General features: G+C 45.6%; 1 protein-coding gene across 1 annotated transcript in view; it reads left to right on the top strand.

Annotated features, from left to right (window-relative positions):
• Nucleotides 1-21,829, top strand: part of GABRR2 (gamma-aminobutyric acid type A receptor subunit rho2) — a 47,329-nt gene extending 25,500 nt beyond the window's left edge. Inside the window, exons 3-9 of the mRNA XM_006733701.3 lie at nt 6,894-6,961; nt 8,452-8,675; nt 9,462-9,544; nt 9,744-9,884; nt 12,910-13,062; nt 14,069-14,265; nt 16,832-21,829. Of these exons, the coding sequence (XP_006733764.1) occupies nt 6,894-6,961; nt 8,452-8,675; nt 9,462-9,544; nt 9,744-9,884; nt 12,910-13,062; nt 14,069-14,265; nt 16,832-17,143 (1,178 nt within the window). The 3' untranslated portion in view covers nt 17,144-21,829. The remainder of the gene's footprint in view (nt 1-6,893; nt 6,962-8,451; nt 8,676-9,461; nt 9,545-9,743; nt 9,885-12,909; nt 13,063-14,068; nt 14,266-16,831) is intronic.
• Nucleotides 21,830-26,897: the final 5,068 nt, after the last annotated feature.

Below are 26,897 nucleotides of genomic sequence, written 5' to 3'. Positions count from 1 at the left end.
CCCTGCTTGTGCTCTCTCTCTCTCTATTTCTCTCTAAAATAAATAAATAAGGGACACCTAGGTGGCTCAGTTAGTTAAGCGTCTGCCTTCGGCTCAGGTCACGATCCCAGGGTCCTGGGATCAAGCCCCACATCGGGCTTCCTGCTCAGCGGGAAGCCTGCTTCTCCCTCTGCCTGCCGCTCCCCCTGCTTGTGTGTGCTCTCTCTCTGACAAATAAATAAATAAAATCTTTTAAAAAATAAATAAAATCTTTAAAAATAAATAAATATGATATTTACTGTAGCTATTTTTTGGTAGCTATCACTTTTCAAATTAAGAAAGCTCCCTTCTATTCTTCTATTCCTCAGGGTCCTAAATGGACACTGATTTTAGCAAAGGCTTTTTCTGCTAATATGGAAAATTATATTGATTGATTCTATTTTTAAGATTTATTTTTTTGGTGGGGCGCCTGGGTGGCTCAGTCGTTGGGCGTCTGCCTTCGGCTCAGGTCATGATCCCAGGGTCCTGGGATCGAGCCCACATCGGGCTCCCTGATCAGCGGGAAGCCTGCTTCTCCCTCTCTCATTCCCCCTTCTTGTGTTCCCTCTCTCACTGTCTCTCTCTCTCTCTGTCAAATAAATAAATAAAATCTTAAAAAAAAAGATCTATTTTTTTATTTATTTGAGAGAAAGAGAGTGTGGGGGGCAGAGGCTGAGGGACAGGAAGAGAGAAACCTACACAGACTCTGCTGAGCATGAGCCTCATGTGGAGCTCGATCTTATGACCCTGAGATCACCACCTGAGCGGAAACCAAGAGTCGGCCACTTAACCGACTGTGCCACCCAGGTGCCGATTCTATTTTTTTTTAAAGATTTATTTATTTATTTATTTGAGAGAGAGAGAGAGAGAGCATGAGAGGGGGGAGGGTCAGAGGGAGAAGCAGACTCTCATCTAAGCAGGGAGCCCGATCTGGGACTCGATCCTGGGACTCCAGGATCATGACCTGAGCCAAAGGCAGTCGCTTAACCAACCGAGCCACCCAGGTGTCCCCGATTCTATTTTTATAGTTTACAGTTTTATGCAGAAATTCTCAATCTTAATTTTTTAATCTCTTTGCACTTAGTACATTAAGATATTTTAAAGTTTATGCTATTTCAATATCTAAAGCCCCTTGTTCTATTCTCTATTTTTTTTCTGCTGGTTATTGTGTCTTACTTTCTTGTGTGCCTGGTTACTTTTTTATTATGAACTGTATATTATATTTACAATATTTCTAATAGAAATAATTGGAGACCTCCGATGATGCTATCTTCCTCCAGAGAGGATTTCTGTTTATTTCTACCAGGTACCTGGTAGCACTAATACCCTGGTCTGCTTGAGGCTACTCCACTCCAGAGAATTAACCCACTTGTAGAGACTGTGTGCAGATGAGCTGCACACCCTGCAAGGGCCTATCTACCTTCATTGCTAGGGTGTACTTTTGGGGATCCTAATATAGAGCTAGCCTGTTTGGTAGGCCCTGGTCTCTAATCCCAGCCCTGAAGCTTCCTTCCTGAGTTAGCAAATTCCCCCAGGAGAAATAGATCCAAATTTTGAACACATCTCCTTGGGCCTCTGTTTCTCTCTCACATCCTAATCCAGGTTTAACTTGTTAATTTCAAAATCTTCAGAAAGAAATTTTTATATTTTGTCTAGCTTTTTAGTTTTCAGTAGAAATATTACTGTGAATTACTTAGCTTGCAATTACTCAGTGTGGAAGTCCTTGACTGATTTTTCAATGTTAAAACAATTTTGCAAACCTCCCCCCCACAAAAAAACCAACCTTGCTTTCCTGGAATAAACCTGATTTAGAAGTGATTTACCTTTTTTTAAAAAATATATTGCTGGAGGGATCCAGCTTAATATTTTGTTTAGGATTATTGATTCTATGTTCATCAGTGAGATTGACTTGTAATTTTGCTTTCTTGTGTATATCCTTAGGCTAACTTCATAAAATAACTTGGTATCTTTTGACATGTATTTTGATTTTTTAAAATATTCTTTTGATATTCTCTGGAAAAATTTATGTAAGACTGGTACTATTTCCTCCTAAACCTTTGCTAGAATTTGCTGGTGAAGGCATCTGGACCTATCATTTTCTTTGTGGGAAAATTTAAATTAAAGATTTTTTAAATTAAAAAGAATTTTTTTAAATAGTTATAGGACTTTTCACGTTTTTGTATTTCTTCTCTTATCAGTGTTGATTGATATGTTGTATATCCCTGGTAATTTGTTCATGTCATCTAAATTTTAAAGGTTATTGGCAAAAAGTTGTTCAGAATAATGTCTTTTAATCTTTTTTATGTTTGTAGCTTATACAGTGATGCCTTTTTCATTCCTGATAGTGGCTATTTTTGCTTTCGTTTTGGCAAGATCAATTTTGTTAGAGTTTTATTGGTTTTTATCAGTCCTTTGAAAGAACCAATATCTGGCTTTAATTATCCTTTCAGTTGTATGTTTGTTTTCTATTTCAATGCTTTCTCTTCTTACCTCTATTATTTCCTTCTATCTACTTTAATTTGCTGTTCTTTTCCTAACTTTTAGAGATGGATGCTTACCTCATTGAATTTAAGCTCTCCTTCCTTTCTGAGATGATGGTTAAGGTTATAAATTTCCCTGGAAGAAACACTTGGCCTGCGTTCCATGAGTTTTGATGTGTAGTATTTTTTAAATCATTTTGTTAACATTTTCTAATTTTCATTATGATGTCTTCACTGACCCATGAATTTTTCCAGAAGTATATTGCTGAATTTGCAAATGTATAGAGATTTTCTAGTTATATTTTTGTTGCTAATTTCTAACATTCATTGAGTTCACAGTTTATATCAATTCCAGTCCTTCAAAGTTTGTCAAAATTGCTCTTTAGCACTGTATATGGTAAATTTTTTGTAGATGTTCAACGAGTGCTTGAAATGAATTTTTATTATATAGTTTTTGCATTCATTGTCCTAAACATGTCTGTTATGTCAAGTTTGTTAATTTGTTTTCATCTTATATGTCCTTACTGGGATTTTTTTGCCTACCTGTTTTATAAATTCTGAGAAAGATGTATTAAAATCTCCCACTATGAATGTAAATTTGTCTGTTTCTCCTTCAATTCTGTCCACTTTTGATTTTTGTATTTTGAGGTTATATCAGTAAATGCACACAAATTTATATTTATATTTTATTGGTGAATTGAGTCATTTATTACTACGAAATGACCCTCTTTATCTCTCTTTTTCTACTTTATTTGATATAATATAACTACACCCATTTTCTTCCGGTTAGTATTCGCATGTGATATCGTTTGCATTCTTTATGTTCAACTTTCCTGTACCTTATATTTTCAGTGTGTCTCTTCAAACAGCATAAAGTTGGCTATTGTTTCTTGATCCAGTCTGACAACTTTTAGCATTGTTGAATTATTAAGTTGGACAATATTTGTTTGTTAAATGGAACATTTGGTCCATTTATATTTAGGAATAATTTACATGTTGGTTTTATATCTGTCATCCTACTCTTTTTTATTGTCCAACCAATTCTGTGTTCTTTCTTTTTCTTTCCGTACTTGTTTTCTTATGGATTGGTTACTTTTGGTTATTCCTATTTAAGCTTTCCTATTTTAGTTTTGAGCACACATACTCTTGCTATTTGTCAGTGGCTCCCCAGAAAACAACATGAACTCTTGGCTTCTCATACTAGTGTGTTAATTAGCTACTTTAACTGTTCTCCGAGGCAACACAAAGACCGTGAACACTTTCACTCCATTTATACCCCTCCTCATTTAAATGTTATTTTTGCTTGTATTTCTGTTTAGTTTTTTCATCTCCACAATACATTATTAATATTAGCCAGTGTTTACTTAGAATTATTCATATGTTTGCCATTTTTGTTTTTCTTTATTCATTCTTGCATCTCCAGCTTTCCCTCTGGGATCACATTCCTTTGGCTTGAAAAAGATCTTCATTTACGGCAGGACATATTTTGGCCTATTCTCTGTTTTAGTTTGTCTGAAAATTCTGTTTCACATTCATTCTTGGAGTCAGTGGGGAATAAATGACATATATCTTAATTTAAAAAATGGATAAATTCCTAACATGTGCTTTTTAGGGCCAAGTGAGGAGAAATAATGGTAGAAAGCCTAGGAACCAAGAAAATCCTTGGCTACACATGTATTTCCCTTATGCTGCCTTGAATTTTTCACCTCATTGGTTATACTGCCTGAAATCCCACCAGTGACTTCTGTTTGGTTTGATCTGGTTTACCAGATCCCTCTCTCAAAGCAGAAAAACCCACAGCGTTGTGAAGAGACCAAGGCATGAATGCCTACTTAATTTAACTAGACTGTTTTCTTTCTAACACCCTATAGGACCCTGTCCCACTCAAAACATAAAATTGTTCAAGGAAGGAGGAAAATGACCAGTAATTTGGAAGAATTTCTCCCAAAATCAGGTTGGGAAGGGCCACAAAATAGAGAGTTCAGGAGAGCCTGGAAGCATTAGCCCTGGGAAGTGGGGTAGGTCAAGGACAAAAGTCAACTCTATTGCACTCAGACCAAGGAGGACAGGGCATTGGTTCTGTTCAGACTTGAGGTATGAGTCCCCCAGAACGCAGCTTTAGAGTCTCCTGAACACACAGATTGTTTACCTTCAACAACCCAGGTCTCCTGAGAGCTTGACCTGTACTCCCACGTGGGCAGGACCTCCAGAGCGCTGACACCACCCTCACAGGCATTATCAAAATTTCTCTTAGAAGGGCAGCTGGAGCTGTGAAGAGCAGGGCAGGCCCTGAGAACAGAAAGACACAGTTTCAAACTCGAAGAAAGCTGATATATTTTATCTTGAATAAGTCCTTTGCCAAAACCAGCTCCTATTCAAACACTGTGCCCATTATCTGAAAACCAGGCCACTGGGAGGTAGGTCCAAAGAAGGTGATGGCTATATTGTTTTTTCCCTTTGGCTCTTGGAACAACTGGATGTGGCAGATCACTTGGAACTTTAGAGAAAGGAAGCGAGGGGAAAGGAGAGCGGGTCACGTACAGCACACCTCCGTGAGAGGCAGTAATACCAGAGTTAACAGCTCAGACTCTGGGCCATTTTAACATCTCTGGCTAACGAGGGGTCCAGAGGATGAGGAAATTAACCAACCCCACTTCCCCGATGGCTGTGCTGGGAGCACGTGGCCCCGCGGGGGGAGCAGGGTCTGGGTACTAGGAGAGAACCCTGGCCAGGCTCCCTGAAGATCCCCCCCATGTTGCAAGCCCCACCGGGGAGAAAGGCAGACTAGTAAGCCCTAAGGAGGGGGCGTCCTCCCCACCTTCAAAGAATCCCTGGAGCCTGGAAGAAGAAGAGAACACAGAGCAGGGACTTCTCATGGGCCCTGACCTAAGCCATCAGTTGAAAAACATGGGAAAATAAAAAGAGCAGTTTACACCCTGATTTGAGAGGGAAAAAGTAAAAATAAAAAATAAAGCATTGTACTCATTTGCTTACATGTTTAAGAATACAGAAAATATCCATTAAATCCCTCTAGTAATCAATAAAATGCTTCCACTCTATTGAGCTCAAAAAACAAATATTTAATGGTGAGATTGTAAGTATTAGCAGGTATACAGGGAAGTTTTGGGGGAGTCGGTGAGCTCATCCAATGTCCTGGGCCGCCTCCATGAGGACCCCCGGCCTCCCAGTTTGGGCTGGAACTGAGAATTGAGCCTTCTGGTTCCTACTCTATGTCAGGGTCTCTGATCCTCCTTTCCTGCCCACGACCAAAATCTCAGTGCCTTCCAGACCTTCTCATTCCTAAGACCCAGACTCCCTCAGCCACCCTAAGGTTCTCCCTGCTCAGACCACAGTGGGTCAGCATGGCCTGGTCCTGCACTTCTTGGCTGGGGTTCAGAGGCTCAAGGTGCAGCGGGGCTGGCCTCTAGACAATGCCCCCCCACCCAGGAAACCCAGCAGAGCTGCCACCTGACTCTCTCAGAGATATTTTTTTTTTTTTGTCTAAGAGTATAATAGCATTTATTAATATGCTTGACAAACACAGGTTTTTGGTTTTCCCCATTCTAGGTTTAAAAAATATACTAAAATCTAATAAACAATCTATGAAAGTGTAACATACAGAAAGTATACAATCTGTAAGTGGACAGCCCATTAAGTTATCACAGAGTGAATGTAACCAGCATCCAGCCCAAGAAATAGAACAGGAAGTCATAGCTAAATCCACAGCTAAACACAGTTTTCGAAGTCTTGCCACGGGCCAGATGGAATTGAGTGTCAAGCTCTTGTGCCCTGTACTCTCCTACTCCTCTTCTGACACGTCCTGGAAGGATTTAAAAATCTTGTACAGTATTGCCTTTGGCTGTGATCTAACTGCACAGAGATCGTCTCTCACACCAGACTGAAGGCTTCTGGGGGCAGGATCCCAGTTATCTGTTAGGTACTCGGGAGGTATGGTTTGAGTGACCGAATGAATCCAGCCCCGGGCATACTGGTGTCCCAGGCCCGGGTCCGAGGCTCTTAGGCCTCATCTGCCCTTTATAGATATCACAGCAGGCAGAACAGTTGACCAGGGTCCCGACTCAAACACTAGAGCATTATTCTCTCTACCCTACAGAGACAGAGCTGGGACGTAGAAAGTAGTAATCCAGCTCATCGATTCATGCAACAAACATGGATTAAACATCCACCTTGGTCCAGGAAAGACACATAAAGCAGACACAGTCTCCACCCTCAGGAGGAAAGCTCAGGCACCCATCACGTCCGGAAGAAGCAAGAAAACCCTCATAGAATTTGAATTACTGCTTCACCCTGCTCCAGGCAGGCTGTCCCCAGCGGGGTTGCTGACCCAGTGGTAGATAGAATGTGCCTTCACCAGCTGTCTTTGCTCTTCTGCAGGCCCCGCTATCCCGGTAGGCGTGGACGTGCAGGTGGAGAGCTTGGACAGCATCTCAGAGGTGGACATGGTATGCAGTGGCCTCGGCGGGGCAGCCTCGGGTACGGGGTTCCGAGGTTAAGGTTCTGTGAGCACCTGTGGCTGCATGGGTGTGGGCCGTGCCTGAGTGGGCAGAGCCAGGGCTGCAGGGGATAAAACTGGGAGCCGGAAGTTGGCTCAGGTGCAGAGAAGCATAGAGCAGAGGTTCTCGACCGGATGGGTAAAAGTAACTCGGGGAGTTGGTTAAATGCAGATTCCTGGGCCCCACCGGAGACTTCCCGAATCAGTCTCTGGGAGTGAGGCCCAGCCCCTTACATTTGGACACACCCCCCACATGATGGGACCGGTCAGATGAACCCCACTTGGAGGATCACGGGAGGTGGACATTTTCAGACAGAAATTCTGCCGTTCTCTGCTCTCCAGTGCCCGCCTGGAGCATGGCTCCCCTATGCAATCCTTGGCAGTGTCCACCAAGATCTGGTAGTAAGGGAAGGCTTTTGAAGAAGGCTTGTTTCAGTTGAGACCTGAAGGATGGCTAAGGAGACAGCGTGGGGAGGGCCAGAGCAAGAGCAGGGGAAGGGCCCTGGAGGCAGAAGAAACAGGAGGTTTACAAACACAAACTGAAACAGTGGAGCACAAAGTGAGGAAGGGGTGGGGGTGGAGGGTTGGGCGGGTGGGGGTGCTCCCCTCCACGGGTGACCCTGCAGGACAGCCAGGAGGGGTAGAGCAGAAGTGGGCCCTACACTTTGAGACCACCACCACCACCAGGCGTCTTTCCACCCTCGCTCCCAGAAGAGGATGTTTGGGGTACTTATTTGTTCACACTTGTAACTTAGCCCTGGTATCCTCTGGTTGTGGCAGAGGTGCAAGACTCTTGGTTTAAGGCAGGAGACACTGTTTAACAGAACGAGCTTTCAGGCTGAAGTTATAGTAGATACGCAGCTGTCCATGCCTTCATCCATTCATTGCCCACCCCCCCCATTTTTCCATCCTGCAACTATTTATTGATCACCTACTCTGTGCCTTGCCAGGTACCGAGTTAGGGCCTGGGGATTCAATGGCACGCAGGACACAATTCTGCCTTCAAAGATTCTGCAAAACCCACGATAGAAACTCTCTTAAACAGGACACTTGACCGTGCAGGTTTCTCCCAGTGTCCACTCACCTGAGACTGAATGCTTAGCCAACAGGAAAGGAGCCCCGTGTGCACGAGTCTGGGTGAGAGAGAGCAGGACGCCGCGGAAATCCGCCCTGCTGGCCCCCATGCCAGGCTGTCCGCCTCACAGCTGCAGGTTTCATTCGCGACGCCTGCAGGAGGGGCTGCTCACCGTCCAGGGCTCCCACCTCACGATGCACGACAAGGAGCCAATCTCTTCCCTACTGTAGCAGCACGGCGGAGGCGGGCAGCCACCGTCCTGCGGCTGAGCCTCAGGTGTCTGTTGCTGTGGTTGCTGACGGGTTGATTGTAAGAAAGGAAGCTTTCTAAGCACTTCTGTCTGGTGTCACCTCGGGCTCCCACAGGACTTCACCATGACCCTGTACCTGCGGCACTACTGGAAGGATGAGAGGCTGGCCTTTCCCAGCACCAGCAACAAGAGCATGACCTTCGACGGCCGGCTGGTAAAGAAGATCTGGGTCCCCGACGTCTTCTTTGTTCACTCCAAACGGTCCTTCACCCACGACACCACCACTGACAACATCATGCTGAGGGTGTTTCCGGACGGGCACGTCCTCTACAGCATGAGGTAACTATCCACGGGCTCACTGTTCTTGGTCCAACGCCATTCTAATATGTCTAGTCAGTCTCTTTGGCCCTGAAGAGTTTGTCACCGTGGTTGGGCCTGTGGGCTATACAGATGGCAGGAGCCTCCTGATGTCTGTTAGAAGTCTCTGAAGACGAAATGGTCACCCTAGTAGCCAGTGACTTCCCAGTCATCGGGGAGCTTAAGCTCGGGTTAGGAGACTAGGTGGGCCTGAGTGAGTTGAGGGAGTCAATGACCTTCTGTGTACCTTCCACCCCCGAGAGCCTAGGATTCCAGTTCATTGGTTATAAAGATTTAAAAAGACAACAAGAGCTACTGTTTATTGAGTGCTACTGCAGACTGGCTTCTGGGCTAATGAGTGATTACGCAGGCTTATTCCCCATCTTCTTGGCCTGCTTGTACGGTTCACCAGAAGTCACTGCTAATAGCCTTGGGGTGGTGGGGCGGGGGGGGGGCGTAACTTCCCAGGCATCTCTAGGGGAGGTGGCCCACTGGCTGAGGGCCACGCGCAGAGAAGGGTGCAAGTGTGTGCCCCTGACAGCCAACACTTTCAGTGGCTGGGGCCCCGCAGAGCACTGCTAACACGTGCTGCGGAAGACAGAACTCTAAAAGTTAGGGTCCTGCAACGTAGAGACCGGGGTTTCCAAGCTTCTGCAGTAGGTGTGAGAAGGCACTGCTCTTGGTCGTGTCGGGGTTCTCCTTACTCCGGGCAGGCGTATGAGCCAAGAACTCGCTGCACGAGCCAACATGCTTGTTTGGGTTGCCTAGGATTACGGTCACTGCCATGTGCAACATGGACTTCAGCCACTTTCCCCTGGACTCCCAGACCTGCTCTTTGGAGCTGGAAAGCTGTAAGTATCAGTGTTCCTAATAACAAATCTCTGCCTCGTTCCCGCTCCAATCTCTGTGCCATTTTAGTAACCGTTGAGACTGAGTACTGCCTGCCCGTGGTAAGGCCTGTTCACTCCGAGGCTGGTGTAGGATTTCCCTGTGCCTTCAGCCACCTCAGAAGCAAAGGAGTCGAATTAACTTGTTTTCCTTTCCCCAAAGATGCATATACAGATGAAGATCTCATGCTGTATTGGAAGAATGGGGATGAATCCCTGCAAACCGATGAGAAGATCTCCCTGTCCCAGTTTCTGATTCAGAAATTTCACACCACTTCCAGACTGGCCTTCTACAGCAGCACTGGTAGCTAATGTTTGCCACGGTCTGATCCGAATGTGGAAGAAAATACATTAGAACCCTCCAGCCTTGAACTTTTCCCCTGCCAATGAGAATGAATGTGTATTCCTAAGTAATGCATAGTTCTGCAAAACATAAGCAACACTTGGAAGCAGAAATTTAAAAAGTTGCCGTTCTCTGAAATCCGATGGCCAGAGGCAACCATTCCTAACAATTTAGCACACACCCTTGCAAACATCTTGCTTTAATGATATAATTGTTTTACATGCTATTCTGTAGTCTGATTTGTTTGACTTAATGATATGGATGATCCGAGGAAATGTATCTATTACCTATATTTAGATCTATAGATTTATTTATTTACTTACTTACTTTAGTAGCGGAGGGGCAGTGGGGAGGGAGGATCCCAGGCGGACTCCCCACTGAGCACGGAGCCTGACTCAGGGCTCCATCTAAGGACCCTGAGATCATGACCTGAGCCGAAATCAAGAGTCGGACGCTTCACCAACTGAGCCACCCAGGCGCCCCTCTAGCTTTATTTTTAATGTTTAGTGTAACTCATCCTGGACCCCGGGGCTGTGTTTGAGGTTTTGAGAGGGTGCACCTGTCAGTCCTCTAATCTCACCGTTAGTTCTTGTCGTCGTTTCTGAGGGCTGTCATAATAAACACAACCTGGGGGCCTGAAGCAACAGGAATGTATTTGCCCACAGTTCTGGAGGCCAGAAGTCTGCGGGCCATGCTCCCCCCTTAGACTGTAGGGAGGAACCCTTCCTTGTCTCTTACTAGTTTCTGGCGGGTTCTGCGTTGCTCTAATGCCTGCCTCGGTCATCACGTGGCATTCTCCGTGTCCCTCTCTGTGTCTTCCCATGCTGCTGTTTCTATGTATCTGTGTCCACAGAATTTCCGTCCTTTGTAAGGCTACCAGCCTAATCCAACGTGCCCTCAGCTCATCTTGCTTCCATGTGCAAAGACCCTATTTCTAAATAAGGTCACATTCACAGAAACTGGGAGATAGGACTTCAACATATCTTTCTGAGGGACACAGTTCACCCCATGACAGCCCTGCAGTAGCTACAGGACACTAAGGGACTTCTCACTTCTTCCCCCCTTGTCCGTGTGCCGAGAAGCCCAGGCCCTTCCGTGCGGAGCTTTCGTGCCACCGTCTGCCCCTGCACGTCCCCCATCTATTTCCCTGTTCCCCTGCCCCCACGCACGCCCCTCTGTGCCCAACATCAAACACTGAAAAAGACCAAGCCTCAGTCCAGGTGGTTTTAGTGTCTGGGCAGCCCAAGCCGGCTTCCCTTTGTGCCCAGAGGGCTCGTCCTCATCACTCTCTTCCCTTCTCCACGGGTATGTATTGCCACACAATCTTCCTTTCTCATCTCTTCTTAGCAAGTTCAAACCCAATCTCTTTCTAAAACCATTTTTAAGAATGTCTTCTATAACTTTTTACTATGTGTCACTGTTTTGAGAACTTTATTTGAATTAACTAATTTCTACCCAACAAACCTATGGTGTAGATATTATTATCCCCAATTTACAGATGAGAAAACTGAGACTCAGAAGGATTAAGTTGCTTATTGAAGTTGCACAGCTAGTAAGTGGCCAATCTGCCTTAGTCACTATGTGTACTCCCCTTAGATGTTTTCTATATTCAAATAGAAGCTTGTTTGTTTGTCTTGAGCCTTTCTAGAGTCCAGATTAAAATGCATCTTCCTCTCCCATTACTTACTATGTACCAACAAGCAGGTTTATCATCCCCCCTCCCCCCACAGGGGCTGCGATCTCACCACAGAGTGCTGTTTGGAACACAAGAGTATACATTTTTAAAGCTCTTGGTTCCCTCCTAGTGTTCCCAAGGCAACTCTCCCCGGTTTTCTTAAGAGGAAAGGATAGTGGAATAGTCCTTCACAGAATGAAGGCAACTCTCAGCCCTTCCAGAAAGACCCTGTACAAACCTAAGGAACAATGTGATTTGCTTCATGGGTGCCAATTTAAGTAGGGAAAATAAAGCTGACATGACGGGGCAAAGGTTGTGGGATGAATAAATGATTAGGAGTGTCTGTCACATCTGAAGATGTGTCTATTCACTCCACTAAAAGCACCTAGCTCATTCAGACAACCAAGGAACCTACATAGTAACCGTGTATCAAGCTTGTCTGGACCCATCCTATTGTTCCAGCCTTTCCCTAGTGATCCAACCCTCCCCTTACCTGATTCAGCGGTAACTTTCCACACCAGCCAGGTAGCCCTTGTTCCCTCAGCAGCGTTTTCCTGGGGGCAGCCTGCGGTCCTCCTGCATCCAAACCACCAGGGGAGTGTGTCTGACAAGCAGATTTCCGGGCCCTGTTGCAAGCTACTGAGTCAGTATCCCAGGCTGGGCTGAAATGGGAGTGGGGTGGGTGTGTGCACACAGTTGCAAAAGTTACTTTTGACATTTATATTGCCCTTGACGCCATCCTTGGTCCCAGTGATTGGGTATCGATCTTGTGGATCATTTGACACCTTACCATTTTAGTCCTTGTTTACAACCATCCATCCCGTGATATATGTGGAGACTGGCTGAGCTGACCAATCTACAACCGAGGGGACAGTGACAAGAGCCCAGCTCTGCTGGCTCCTGCCTCAGTGGTATTGGACTCAACAAAATAGAACCAGTCCCACTTCTTAGCCTCCTGAGCAGTGAATCCTCAGGAAATATGGTTGGGGGTTGCAAATAACAAATACAAACCAGCAACTAAACCTAGATCTCTCGTTCCACCTTTCCCCAAAATGTTAGGGGAAGAGAAGAGAAGTTAGGTACATTGAATAAAACAGTACATGCATTAGATACTGGCAAGACACTTATTAATAGAGGGCTTAGATTTTAGAAAGGAGATGTATTATATATAGTAAGCCAATTGTTCATTAACTTCTAACTTTCTGCTGAAGAGGAGAGCAGTGGGGGTGGGGTGGGGGAAAGGCTCCCAGGGAAGGAGTTTGTTTTTACCTCTCAAACTGAACCTCACTGGCTTCTTCCTGTGTCCCCCAGGCTGGTACAACCGTCTGTACATTAACTTCACGTTGCGACGCCACATCTTCTTCTTCTTACTCCAAACCTACTTCCCTGCCACCCTGATGGTCATGCTGTCCTGGGTGTCCTTCTGGATCGACCGCAGAGCTGTGCCCGCCAGAGTTTCACTGGGTAAAAGCATGTGTTAAGGTGTGGGGGGGGAGGGCTATATTTTCCAGCAGGTCACTATAAAGAGAAAAGGTCAAAATCATCATTCAGAGTTAACTGATGGTTTGTCAGAGCCCAAAGGAGCAAACTTTCCTCCCGCTTGCAGCCTTCACCATTCACACGCTGCTCTGCGTTTCCTAGACTACTTCACGGAAACCACAGGGAGCTAAAACTATGTCAACTTTGCTCCAATCACTTCAGAAAAATAAAGCCTGTTTGGGGGATAGACTTCTCCCACCAGCAGTCTTAGAGCTCAGTACTTCGATAAATAAGACAATTCTGCAAATGCCAAAACCTTATTCTGTAAATACAAAAATTGTGTTTGCTGGCCTTGGTTGGACAGACTGAGAGTTTGAAGGCAGGGCGGGGATTAGGGGATTTGGGGGGAGGGAGAGGGCTGTACTCCCCAGAGTTGCGGTTTTAGTCCTCCCAGACCCGAAATTCCAGAGGGAACGTTAACAGCTCATCATTGTCAATTTGGAGGAAATCGGCTTGGGCTCCAAGAAATGTGAGGGTTTAACCAGCAAGGCACAATGAAGCTAGCGTGACAGGCCTCCAGGAATTTCCACAAGTCTTCGGAGACTTCATCAGTGTGGCTCAGATGAGAGGGAATGAGGCCATTCCTCGCGGCGTGGCCAGTTTCCTTTAGAGGGGTCCTTCCCTCACTGTTTCGAATTCCACATCCGACGGGGTCTGATCCGGTGAGCCACATCACCCACCCCCCGGCCCCGGAGGGGCTGACAGGCAAAGGGGACCAGCAGCAGCGAGCGGGCCGGGGCGTGGGGGGCGGGGTGTGTGTGCGTGGAGCCGCCGGCTGCTTGTGGAGCAGATCCGCAGCGTGGCTGTTTCCATGCCCCGGGGGATTTCCCGTTGGGTTTCCGACAGGGAGAATGTGAAACGGTGACTCCGTGCCACATGGGGCACAGTTCCGTACCCTCGTCAGCGGCTGACCTATCGCTGCATGTTGCAGGTATCACCACCGTGCTGACCATGTCCACCATCATCACGGGCGTGAACGCCTCCATGCCCCGCGTCTCCTACATCAAGGCGGTGGACATCTACCTCTGGGTCAGCTTCGTGTTCGTGTTCCTGTCGGTGCTGGAGTACGCAGCCGTCAACTACCTGACCACCGTGCAGGAGCGCAAGGAGCGGAAGCTGCGCGAGAAGGCGAGCCGAGTTTCCTTCACCTCCTCGTCCGAGCCCAGGCTCCTGGTTGCACGAGAATGGCGGGGACGGAGGGTGGCGTGTAGAGGAGGGCGATGTTTGCGCAAAACGGAGGAGGGTCTATTTTAGAACAGGTTCTAGCTTCTTCCATCAAGGATCCCAGAAAGCAGAAAGTCTTTGGACCAAGACTAGGAACAGGGAGACTTGGGGGTCTTAGGTCCAACTCTGCCGCTTAGGCTGGGCCGCAGTTTCCTCATCTCTAAGAAAGGTAGAGCGCAGTCCTCACCTCGCCTTCGTCCCAGGGTCGTTGTAAGGATTACGCGACGTAATGCATGCAAAAGTTGTTTTGAAACTGCGGGGTTCTGGACAGACATAAAGTATCACTATTACTACTGGACATGTTTAGGGAAGGTGCCTCCAGGTCCTTTGACTGGACAAGGGGAGAGTTCTAGAATTAAAAACTCCTGTATTTATCTGTGCTCTGACCAATTAAAAATTCAGTCACATACAACTTTAGCCTTTAGACTCATTGGAAATAACTACGCATTCTGCACGGTACTGCACTATCCTATACCAACCTACGTTAGTTATGAGATAGGATACAAATGGGGGAATTCAGGCAATGTGCGTGGGCCTTTGACACAGGGAGGGAAAGTCCATTTCATTCATATTCAGACTCTTATTAATCACAGTAGGAAATAAAATGCCAACTTGTTACCAAATCATTGGTCATCATTGCACTTATCAAAATGGGTGTTCAGCTAGAAGGTATAAAGATCAGGGGATATGAAAATCCCACATTTATGCACGTCTAGGTGGCTTAATGTAAGGGAGCTTTAAATTTTAGGAAAAGAGGATGTGTTGCCTTTTCAAAAATAGTCTTTCAATGACCACATTATACCTAAATATATTATATTAAATATATATATTTTAAAATATATTCTAAACATTCTACATATTTTCTAAATATTTCTACACTGTCTCCAAATAGGCTAGACTGTTTAAGAATTTATTTTTAAAATTCTATTCAAACCTTTTTTACTTTAGCATTTAAGTATTCATTCAAATTTTCAATAATCTGCACATTGGTCATTGTCAAGTGCTTTTGGATTATATTTAAACATTTTTGATTTATAACCCAGTGAACTTTCCTGTATAGAGCTGTTGGAAAAACAGCAAGCCTTCACCTGACAAGTATGGGCCCATGAATTGTTAGCCAGTGCCAGCTGGTAGCCCACTCTTTGCTGACTCAAATTGTAGGGAGAAGTGAAACTATTTCCTTCCTTCCAACTTATAATTTCTTATCAACATTTTCATACTTGCAGAAACTGTTGAAAAATAGAATAATGTTCATCCATAGATTCTGTACCTACACCCAACGTTGTTAATGTTTTGCCATTTTTGTGTGAGCTCTTTCTCCATATAAATGTACTTTTGTCCGTGCAGTTGAACCATTTAAAAATGCACTGCAGGCACCGTGACCTTTTATGCTTAAATGTAACTCTTTAGAATAGGACACTCTCCTAACTAATCATCTTTTGATTCACGCACAAAGACGTGGAGACCCACGACTGGAATCAGAATGTATGGGTTTATTATTTTTTTAAATATATTTTTTAAAGATTTTATTTATTTGAGAGAGAGAGAGAGAGCAGGGGGAGGAGCAGAGGGAGAGGTAGAGAGAGGATCTCAAGCAGACTCCAAGCTGAGCGCAGAGCCCGAAGCAGGGTTCAATCCCATGACTCTGAGATCATGACCTGAGCCAAAGTCTACAGTCAGAGGCTTAACTGACTGAGCCACCCAGGTACCCCCAGAATGTGTGCATTTAAAGTCCTGACTCTGACACTAGCTGTGTAATCTCAGGAGAATTGTATAGCCTCACTGGGTCTTAAGTTTTTGCCTCTGCAAATGGGGACGTTTAGACTAAATCAGTGATTCTGGACCTTCACTGCATTGTAGAATCACCTAGGGATCTTCAAATTTATTATGGTTTTTTTTTTCATCTTTTTAAAATTTAAATTCAGTTAGTTAACATATAATGTATTTTGGTTTCAGAGGTACAGGTCAGTGATTCAGCAGTCTTATATAACACCCAGTGCTCATTACATCACATGCCCTCCTTAATGTCCATCACCTAGTTACCCCATCCCTCCCAGCTCCCCTCCCCTCCAGCAACCCTCAGTTTGTTTCCTATGATTAAGAGTCTCTTATGGTTTGTCTCCCTCTCTGGTTTTGTCTTGTTTTATTTTTTCCTCTCTTCCTCTATGATCCTATGTTTTGTTTCTTAAATTCCACATATAAATGAGATCATATGATAGTTTCAAATTAATTAGTTGAGAGTGAAGACTGGATGTGGCCATTTTAAAGAGCTCCCTGGGTGATTCTAATATGCAGAGAGTTCTAATATGTAGAGAGTCGTTGGACTGAGTGATCTCTGGAGGTCCTTCTAGTTCTGCCTTTCTGTGGCTCTGAGTTGCCATGGGGCTTTGCTCTGGGCCCAGGCCACCACCTCTGCCCCTCCACAAGGCCTAAACATGCCTGATACCTTCCTTGTGTTTGCTGCCCGCAGTTCCCGTGCATGTGTGGAATGCTTCACTCAAGAACCATGACGCTGGATGGAAGCTACAGTGAGTCTGAGGCCAACAGCCTGGCCGGGTACCCAAGAAGCCATTTTCTGACAGAAGAAGAAAGACAAGACAAAATAGTGGTCCACCTGGCTCTGAGCAATGAATCCAACTCCTCCAGGAAGAAGGGGCTTCTGAAGGGCCACATGGGTCTTCGCATCTTCCAGAACACCCACGCCATTGACAAATACTCCAGGTTGATATTTCCTGCCTCTTACATATTTTTCAACTTAATTTATTGGTCAGTGTTTTCCTAGGGGCCCCGAGGCTGTGCCTGGGAAAGGATATAGATATCTATGGGGCCTGGCCAGCCGTCTGCACATGGAACTGCTGACCATGCTCCCCTCACCAGATGGAGCGGTAGCTCCTAGACCACCATGGCAGCGCTCCCTTCCAGAGGGGGCCCTCCAGCTGCCCTTCCCCTGACCACATGGGTTTGCTCCTCATTAATGCTGTGTTCTGTATCCTACTTCATACCTCTTTCGGACTTCTTCTGTTCTTGTGTGTGAAAAGGTTCACAAGAGCCCCCTCCTATAAAAAATGACTCAAATGCCTCCTAGATAGTCTGAGACCCTAATGAAGCCTAGGATTCAGTTGTGAGGGGACAGGAAAGAATAAAAGGCAAGCTTAGGGGCTTTCTGGATAGGAGATGGGAAATAGGATTCAAAATAGGAATAAAAAAAATCTGTAAACCCATACAACTAGATTAAGTGCCTACCTAGGAAGGAAAAAAAGCTCAGATCCCAGATAGGAAACGAGACCTGGGTGAGTCTGGCAACTCTCCTGATTTTGCAGTCCATTCAACCATTCATTAAATATTGAGTACCCAACCTGTGCCAGGTCCTGTGGAAATGAACAAATAGAAGTCTCTTTTCTTAGAGAACTTCTCTAAGCCTGGACTCATTCTATGTATGGCAGAGGGTACTTCTGCCCTTCCTCAACCCCCACTGACCCCACAGATCCATTCTGTTTGCTGGTGCTTTTACTCCTAGGTCTGTCTGGAAAAGCACTTCCAGTCTCCTATGAGACCCTCATGAAGCCAGCTTAATACTGCTCTCCTGGAATCTCCATGCAAGACAAGTCTAGTGGTGGGGAGAGGAACAAGGACTTGAGAATTGGTGATAACAGAACTTGGTCTTGGCGAGGAAGGAGCCACGGGTCTGCTGTGGAAATGTGTTCCATATTCCATCCTACCTCGCTCTCTGGGCTTCTCTCCCAGCAGACAGGTGTCCTTAATAGTCCCTGTGTCCGGGCCCTGCCCCCACCCCTGGAACTCTACCTAGCCAGATATGCCCTGCACCCTCGAATGATTTCAACCTTCCACAAGGTAATGACTTTCCTCTAATGTAGCTAAGCTCAGATTAGAAAAGCAATCTGATTAATTGAATCTGCAGTGAGTCGTGAATGACCATTTCTCTTAACCCTAATTTAGGTTATGGGTTGCTAGTTAACTCAAGTGAACCTCTAATTGGTAGTATTTATAGAAGTATAAAGAACACGATTTTGAGAAGGGGACCTTCTCTTTACATTACAGCACTTGGAATCAGAGGGCTGTTCTGGGATAGAGAAGGAACGCCCAGCTCAGATTTCTTGCTTAATAAAAGAAGTTGTTCTGCTCTCTCCCTCTACCTACTGCCCCTTCCACCCTCCTGCCCAGGGTCTGGGCGTCTGGTCCTTTGGTCACGAGTGTGCAAATGGTACAGCTAAAGACAGGATAACCCTGCCTTAAGTCAGGTGAGCTCTGGCCTGTGGAGTCTCCTCCACAGCTCCTGCCTCCCAGGGGCAGGGATTTTTAGTTCCTGAGGATTAGAGCCAGGTGGGTACCAGAGCCTCCTGAAGTTTTAAGTCAGGGGCCTGTGGATCCCTGATCCTCTCTGCCCCTCACCACAACTGCCACCCAGTTGCCTTGTCCATCCCAGCTTTTCCACTCCTTCCTCTCGGCAGTCCCCCACCCATTTCCTCTGTTCCCATACCTACTCCCAGGAGTGGTCCTTGTCCCAGACACACCCTTGCCACCACTCCGTTGCCCATGTGGAGGACCAGACTCCCATCCCTGGCTACCAGCCCTGATCTGAACTGGGGCCTGCAGCCCACCAGTCCAGGGGGGTGTGATCAGGGCAGGGATTTGAGGAGATATACTCTCAACAGGACAGGCTCTCGGCAACAATATGACTTGGGTTATCTTGGGCAACTGCAAGTTTGGGAGGTTCCCAAGACCACTCTCAGGTTTAATAATTAGCTAGGAGGACTCCCAGAACATAGAAAAACCATTATACTCACAGTTATGGTTTAATGTGGCAAAAGGATACAGATTAAAATCAGCAAAGGAAAGCAGCATTTACAGCAGGATGCAGGAGAAACCAGGTATAGAACTTCCAACTGTTCTCTCGCAGTAGAGCTGCACAGTTAGTGCTTCTTTCTTCCAGCAGTGAGTGTGACAATATGCACCAAGTATTGCCAACCAGGGAAACTTAGCCAAGTCCATCAAGGTGTGCAGAGTTTTTACTAGGGGTCGGCCATGTTCACACAGCTAACTGCTTGCCTGGCTGACCTTAGTTTCTAGCCTTTCCAGAGGTTGAGCTGACAACTCTTAGCCTAAGGCCTCCATCATAAATCACATCGTTAGTATAGACTATCTGGTATGGCCCAAGGCTTCCAGGCAAACAAACACCCTCCTATTAGAGCCTCCTATAAGGGCTTAGAAATGATCTCCCAGGAGCTGAGGCCAAGGCCCAAACCTTTTCTTTTGTCAAAGTTGATCATTTATTGCACAGCAATCTTTGCCAATGGTTTATTGTTAATGTTGATTGCTGTACTGCTCTTATAGATTCATGCAACTAACATTTTAAAGCATCCCTGCACTAGGATGTCCAGATTAAGAATAAGAGATAGTGCCAGCTGTCTGAGAGGGGACTGGTAGAGGACAAGGTATACAAATATCTCCAAGGTAAAAGGTGTTAAGTGCTACAGTAGTGGTTCAAAGTGTAATGGGAATTCTGAGGAAGGAAAGAGTGATTTCCACTGGGAAGACTGAATCTCATGGAGAAAACGGCCCCTGGCTACCAGCCCTGATCTGAACTGGGGCTTGCAGCCCACCAGTCCAGAGGGGGTGTGATCAGGGCAGGGATTTGACATGGGGCTCGATCCCAGGACCCCAAGATCATGACCTGAGCCGAAGGCAGACGCTTAACCGACTGAGCCACCCAGGCGCCCCTCCCATTTCTTTCTTTATCTGCCATCACCCCATCCCTGATCTCCAGTCCTTGCAGATTGGAGATTTGGAGAAGATGTACATGCTAGATGCACATGTAGAAAAGTACATGCTATCTGACTCTTCATTTCAGCTCAGGTCATGATCTCGGGGTCGTGAGATAGAGCCCTGCTCAGCGGGGAGTCTGCTTGAGAGTCTTTCTCTCCCTTACCCTCTGCCTCTCCCCCCACTCCTCATCCCCCACCCCTGCTCTCTCTCCTCACCTCTCTAAAAAAAAAGAAAAATACATGCTAGATCTGTGCTGTCCAATATGGTAGCCACTAGCCATGTATCTATTTAAATTTAAGTAAAATAAAATTGAAAGTGCAGTTCTTGCCACTGCACTAGCCACATTTCAAGTGCTCTGTTCGATAGCCACGTGTGGCTAGTGGCTGTTGTATCGGATAATGCAGACCTATAGAATATTTCCACAATCACAGAAAGTCCTAATTAGATAGTGTTGTTGTAGATGAAACGGTTGGCCTGAGCAAAGACATTAGAAAGGCAGGAAAGTTTGGGGCTGCAGAGAATAGGGTTTGTGGGATAAGTCATCCCCATTTTGACTGGATCTTAGGCCACGGGAAGAGGAGGTGAAAGACTAGCACTTTCTACAACATTAGGGGTCATGGCAGGTTCCCCCACGCCAGTGCCAATGAGGACAGCTTCCCCTCCACGGAGTTGTCTGACCCCAAACCGCTGGATTTCCCAGCCTTGTGGACAGATGAAGAATGAAACTATGTAAACAAGGATTATTGGATGGATACAGGGCATCTGGACTTGTTTAGAAATTTTTACTCTCTATAGACTTTCCCAGGCCACAATGCTGCTCAAAGAATAATTATGTTGTCATTAAATATATTGTATTGCTATAGTTGTCTTACTTAATTTCAACACTACTCTGCTTCCGACTATATTGTCTTCATAAATTGAGGCTCATATAATATGGTGGCCTGTTCACACTTAAAAAAAAAGTAAAGATGTATTTTAACTAGCTTATACAATTAACTGGAGTTAATTGTATAGCAAACATACCCAGGATCGTAAACAGCATTTTATCACGTGGGACCATGATGCAGTGACACCACTGTATTTAGCACTATCTTATTGCAGTGTAAAATAGTCTGACTCTACTTGAGAAGAGGAGAAAATTAAAGGAGGTAAAGAGGAGACAATAGTAGGAGTAGAAAACAGGAACTAAGGAAATGTTGAGAACATGGAATGATTCACCCTAGAGGCAGGAAGACAGGAGTAAACATAACTGTTAGCAGGGAGCCTTGAATGATACTTTATTTCACTGAATCTAAGGTACCATCTGTGTAAGATGCACCCATATTTTATGTACCACTAAGAAAAAATGCTACTAAGTAAATTATAGCACGCCAGTGATTATAAGATGAATTCTGATTTCACCAATGTTAAACTGTGAAAGATTATGCATGTTAGAATAAAAGAAATAGGTATTATACAAAAGCTGGTGATTGGACATACTTCTTTGACACCATGGAGCCAACAGTTACTAGGCTCTTGTCTTTGGGGTCTTGTGCCTGGGTCAGGGATGGGGTGATGGCAGATAAAGAAATAAATGGGAGGGGCGCCTGGGTGGCTCAGTTGGTTAAGCGTCTGCCTTCGGCTCACGTCATGATCTTGGGGTCCTGGGATCGAGCCCCATGTCAGTCTCCCTGCTCACTGGGGAGCCTGCTTCTCCCTCTCCCTCTGCTCCTCCCCCTGCTTGTGCTCTCTCGATCTTAAATAAATAAATAAAATCTTAAAAAAAAAAAAAGAAAGAAATGGGAAACACCATTCAATGATTAAGAAGCTTACATTGCAGTGGGTGTGTTTCAAAAGAGGAAGAGATCATAGGATTTGAGGAATAGATGCTATTTGTGGTCAATTTTGAGCAATGGATAGATATAATTTCAACTAGTGGAAAAGGTGGGGAGGGGATGGTAACATGGAAGAAGAAAAGCTGAGGTGTATTCAGGAGACAGTGGGCAGATACCCTACCAAATGTACAAAAGTCTCAGGTTCTCATCCTCCTAGTTCCATGACCCTGGTATCAATAGTTCTTTTAGTTTCATTCCACTTAGAATAAACCTCGGGAAGACGGGGTGCCTGGGTGATGAAGTTGGTTGAGCGTCCAACTCTTGGTTTCAGCTCAGGTTGTGATCTCAGGGTTATGAGATTGAGCCCTGCTTTGCGTTTTGTGCTCAGCACGGAGTCTGCTTGAGATTCTTTCCCTCTCTCCCTGCCCCCTTCTCTTAAATAAATCTTTTAAAAAAGAAAAAAAAAAAGAATAAACCCAGGGAAGAAATTTGTCTGGTCCGGTTTGGGCCACACATGTTGAAGATGATGAGAGCTCTGTGTTATGTGTAAGTTTAGAAAGATAGAACTTGGAACTCCTGGATGGCTCAGTCGGTTAAAGGTCTGCCTTTGGCTCAGGTCATGATCCTAGAGTGTTGGGATCAAGTCCTGCATCAGGCTCCCTGCTCAGTGGTGAGCCTGCTTCTCCCTCTGCCTTGGCCTGCTGCTCCCCCTGCTTGTGCTCTCTCTCTCTGACAAATAAATAAATAAAATCTTTAAAAAAGTTAGAACTCGGGGCGCCTGGGTGGCTCAGTCGTTAAGTGTCTGCCTTCGGCTCAGGTCATGATCCCAGAGTCCTGGGATCGAGCCCCACATCGGGCTCCCTGCTCAGCGGGAAGCCTGCTTCTCCCTCTCCCACTCCCCCTGCTTGTGTTCCCTCTCTCGCTGTGTCTCTCTCTGTCAAATAAATAAAAATTTAAAAAGATTTATAAAAAAAAGTTAGAACTCTTCAAAGACATTTGATTTTGGTTCCATCTCTTTGTAAACATCTGCAGAAGGGAGAACCAGGAATTCAAAAAAATGGAAAGCTGCATAGTTTAAGGAAACCAATGAGACAGAAAAAGAATGGTAATAATAGTGGAGATGGTTCATGTCAGGTTCAGTTATGTGTGAGAGCCACAGCCCATGTGCTGACATAACAGACTGGGAAGCCAGGGGAAAGAGCTGTTCTATGAGGAGGGTGAGGAGTTTGGGCCTTGCAGACAAGTGGAGATGTGAATGAAAGTTATAGACGTTGGTCTGGGGCTGAAGGGAGGTAAGGATTTGGGACTGCCTTCTTAGATGTGCTCAACGAAGCTATCCAAGTGGATGGAACTCCAGGAGCAAAGCAGGAGTGAGAAGGTCTGCAGATAAAAGTTAGGAGTATATGGTTAGGTGGGGAGAGAGGGACTGATCAGAGAAGTAGGAGAACCAGAAGACCGTTGTGTCATGGAAACTGGAAGAAGGGTGACTCTCAAATGGAGGAGGGTACGGCTGGGGGCAATAATAATCATAACAATTGAGAAGCGTAAAGACTGTGAACAGATATGGCAAGATGGAGGCCATAAGCTCAGTGGGATCAAGCACACAGGTAGATATTAAAGAAGAGGGACACTTTTCTTAACTGCAAGTGATTTCGGTAGGTAGAAGGGAACACGCTCCGAGGGTTACTACTATTTATTATGGAAAGAATATTTTATTTTTTTTAAAGATTTTATTTATTCACTTGAGACACACACACACACACACACACAGAGAGAGAGAGCATGAGCAGGGAGAGAGGCAGAAGCAGGCTCCCTGCTGAGCCAGGAGCCCGATGTGGGGCTCGATCCCAGAACCTTGGGATCATGACCTGAGCCGAAGGCAGATGCTTAACCATCTGAGCCATCCAGGCGCCCCTGGAAAGAATATATTAGACTTGTTTTCTTGAAGGATTTAAAAATAACATGGTGACTGGATGAGGGTTGTGGTCTCAGTGGTTGGTTCCCCAAACTACTCTATTGGAATTTAGGGGACTGGTCTGAAAACAGTGTTTATAACCTGGTCACCAGGTCTGTGGACAAGCTACAGTACTGAGGACTTGTGCCATCCTCTGTCCCCACATGCGTGGGGTGGGCACCACCAGGAGATAGCGTGGCCACTGCCTCTATCACAAAAGATAGAGCAGATGTTAAAGCAACCTCGTTGTATAAAGGGCCAAGTACTGAGTGCATTCTCTGTGCTTGACACCATGGTGAGGTTGGGATATACGGTTCCCAACTCGATTCTCCTGTAAAGCCCGCTGAGGTGGGAAGGATTGCCCCTACTACATACCCACTAAAGTGTGCCTTCCATAACTGTATTCAGCACATCTAGGTTGGTGGACTTCATGTGAAACAATTATTTCCCATAGTATTTTCAGGAAAAAGACAATTTATTCCCTTACTTAGATGGACAGAGATGGGGTTGGAAAGAGTAGAAAGAAAACCCAAATTGGTCTGGGTTGTGCTGAAACATGTGGGCATGGAGTCATCCCTACATCCAGGTAGAAACTGGGAGTCCACTAGGACACGCGGCTAGCTCTTGAGGCTGGAAGCTGGCCTATGAGACACGCAGCTATTCAGGGCGGCCAGGACAAAGCATTATAGGTTTCCACCACCTGTGCTGTTGTAGGGAAGGAAAAAGTTTTCCTTGACCCTCTTAGAGTTCCAGCTGAGTCTGAAAATGAAACTGAAGAAGACAGATTAACAGGAGGAATGTATACATATTTATCTAATACAAGTTTCATGTGACACCGAACTTTGTAAAGACATGATGATCCAAAGAAATGGTTAGACCTGAGTGTTTTTGTGCTGGACTTGATGATGAGTGAAGAGTCATGGGAAGATGTCACAGGACAAAGGGTATGAGGTAAGTGTAGTAAGTTGGGGGCTGTGGGGGGCTTAACAAGGACTGTTTCTTCAGATTCCTCTCTGTGTCCCTTCATCTTTGGAGATAAGGGTGCTCCTTTCCTCTGGGTGTAGAGAAGGCACCTGTCTCATAAAGGTTATGACCTGCTTCAGAGGATGGTGGAAAGTCCTTTCTGCACAAACTGTTTCTCAAATTCCTTAATCTTGAAATAGTCAGTAGGCTATATTTGGGGTATTGTGTGTCCTGTTTAAAAGGTACAGACCAGCAGGATTCATATCCCCACCACCACACTTGGAGACTTCTTCCCCCTTTCCTTGTAAAAGAGCAGACAGCTGTGGTTGTGGGATTAACACTGGATTGGAAGCAGCTGACACTCCCACTGACACCCCCACACCAACCACCACAAAACGTGACACGAGTCAAAATGGTGCCCACAAGGAAGGCTGAGGGTGGCCTGTCTGCAGAGACCTAAATCCCATGCCAGGAGGTCCCTATGTCCCAAGCTGTCCAACCCCCAGAGCCACGGCTGAGCATCTGTACCCGTAGTATAAAAACATGCCCCATTAGCAGATTGGATAAAGCACTCAACCCTCACCCTCAAACCTTCAGATGTCATTACGAAATGACATTTGGGTCAGCCATTGAGAACATTAGGTTTGGGATTTATTTTAAAAGAGAAAGTGAAAAATAAACCTCGGTTGTAATAAACCACTGTTTAATCTAAACTGGCCAGGTTTATGGTGGCAATGCTCTTCTCCACTTTGTCCATTTAGCCCAAGGCCTCTCAAACTCTGCTGTGCAGATGAATAACCCGGGGGTCTTATTAACACGCACACTGTGATTCAGTAGATGTGGGAAGCGACTCAGAATTGTGCATTCCTAACAAGCACCTGGCAGATGTTTGCGCTGCTGGTCTGCAGGCCACGCTTCAAACGGCAAGGCCCTAGAGACCCCTGCTCATCGTTTAAAGTTGAGCTTAAATGTCACCTCCGCTCTGTTGATTTCCTGACATCCTCTTTGTTCCCAAAGCAGAATTGATTACTACCTCACTGGTGCTCCCAAATCATTTGATGCATTTTATGCATTTGAGCATTAAGAAATTTCCTTTACATTGTGATTATCTTCCTTAATCCATGCTTTCCTAGCTCTGGCCAAGCGGTGGTCAACTGGGGAGTTAAAAAAAAAAAAAAAATCTCAGTGCCTGAGCCCCGCCACCATCAGAGTTTCTCATTTTATTATAGTCCTCACTCTTGTTGCTGGGGCATAGGGGTACAAGAGCACCTGGCTCTGGGGATCCCACACAGACCAGGTTCGGCCACTTGTCGCTGACAACATCCAAAGGCAGAGAAATGAGTGGTAGTGAAACAAGAAAGGAATTATTTCCGTGAGGCCGACAGCAGGAAGACAGCCGACTAGTGTCTCAGACGGTCTCCAAATTGCTGAAAATACTTCCAGGGGGACAAAGGTGGGTGGGTACACGCAGGGGGGCCATGAAGGTCACACTGATCCTTGTCTTGGGGTCAGTCACGTGGGGTCTTGCTGGCTCAGGTGGTCCTTATTGCTTCAGGGGGTAGTTTTGGTTCCCATCTGGGGATGCTTTGCTCTCTGGGTCTCTCGCCTGAGTTAAGAAATAAGCTGGAAAGAACTTAATCAATTAGAAAGTACAGACTGGTCAAAATGGAGGTATGGTTGAAGTCCTCTTTCACTCTCCATCTTTTAAATAACACTCTCTTTTTTGAAGGCTGATACTAAAATCTGAAATAAATTTCTTTGGAAGAGTATTGTCTTGGCTTGGTTTAATGGTTCGCAAACTGTGTTCCCTGGGACCCGGTGGGTGTTCTGGGGGTGCTTCAGGAACTACTCCAGGGGTGGGAGATGGGAGAATAGGAATGAGTAGAGGGCATGGGAACAAGGCAATGGACCCAGCCAGAATGGGGGGACAGTGAGGAAGGAAGAGAAGCTCACCCTTCCTCTTTTCCCAACAAGTTTTTCATCCTGCTTTTGGATAAACCAACCAGCCCAACAAAGAATAC

This window comes from Leptonychotes weddellii, chromosome 8 (assembly GCF_054177405.1).
Source record: "Leptonychotes weddellii isolate Sample4059 chromosome 8, ASM5417740v2, whole genome shotgun sequence".
Classification (NCBI taxonomy): domain Eukaryota; kingdom Metazoa; phylum Chordata; class Mammalia; order Carnivora; family Phocidae; genus Leptonychotes; species Leptonychotes weddellii.
The sequence above is the reverse complement of the archived record's forward strand: the minus strand, read 5'-3'. Positions and strand labels throughout refer to the sequence as shown.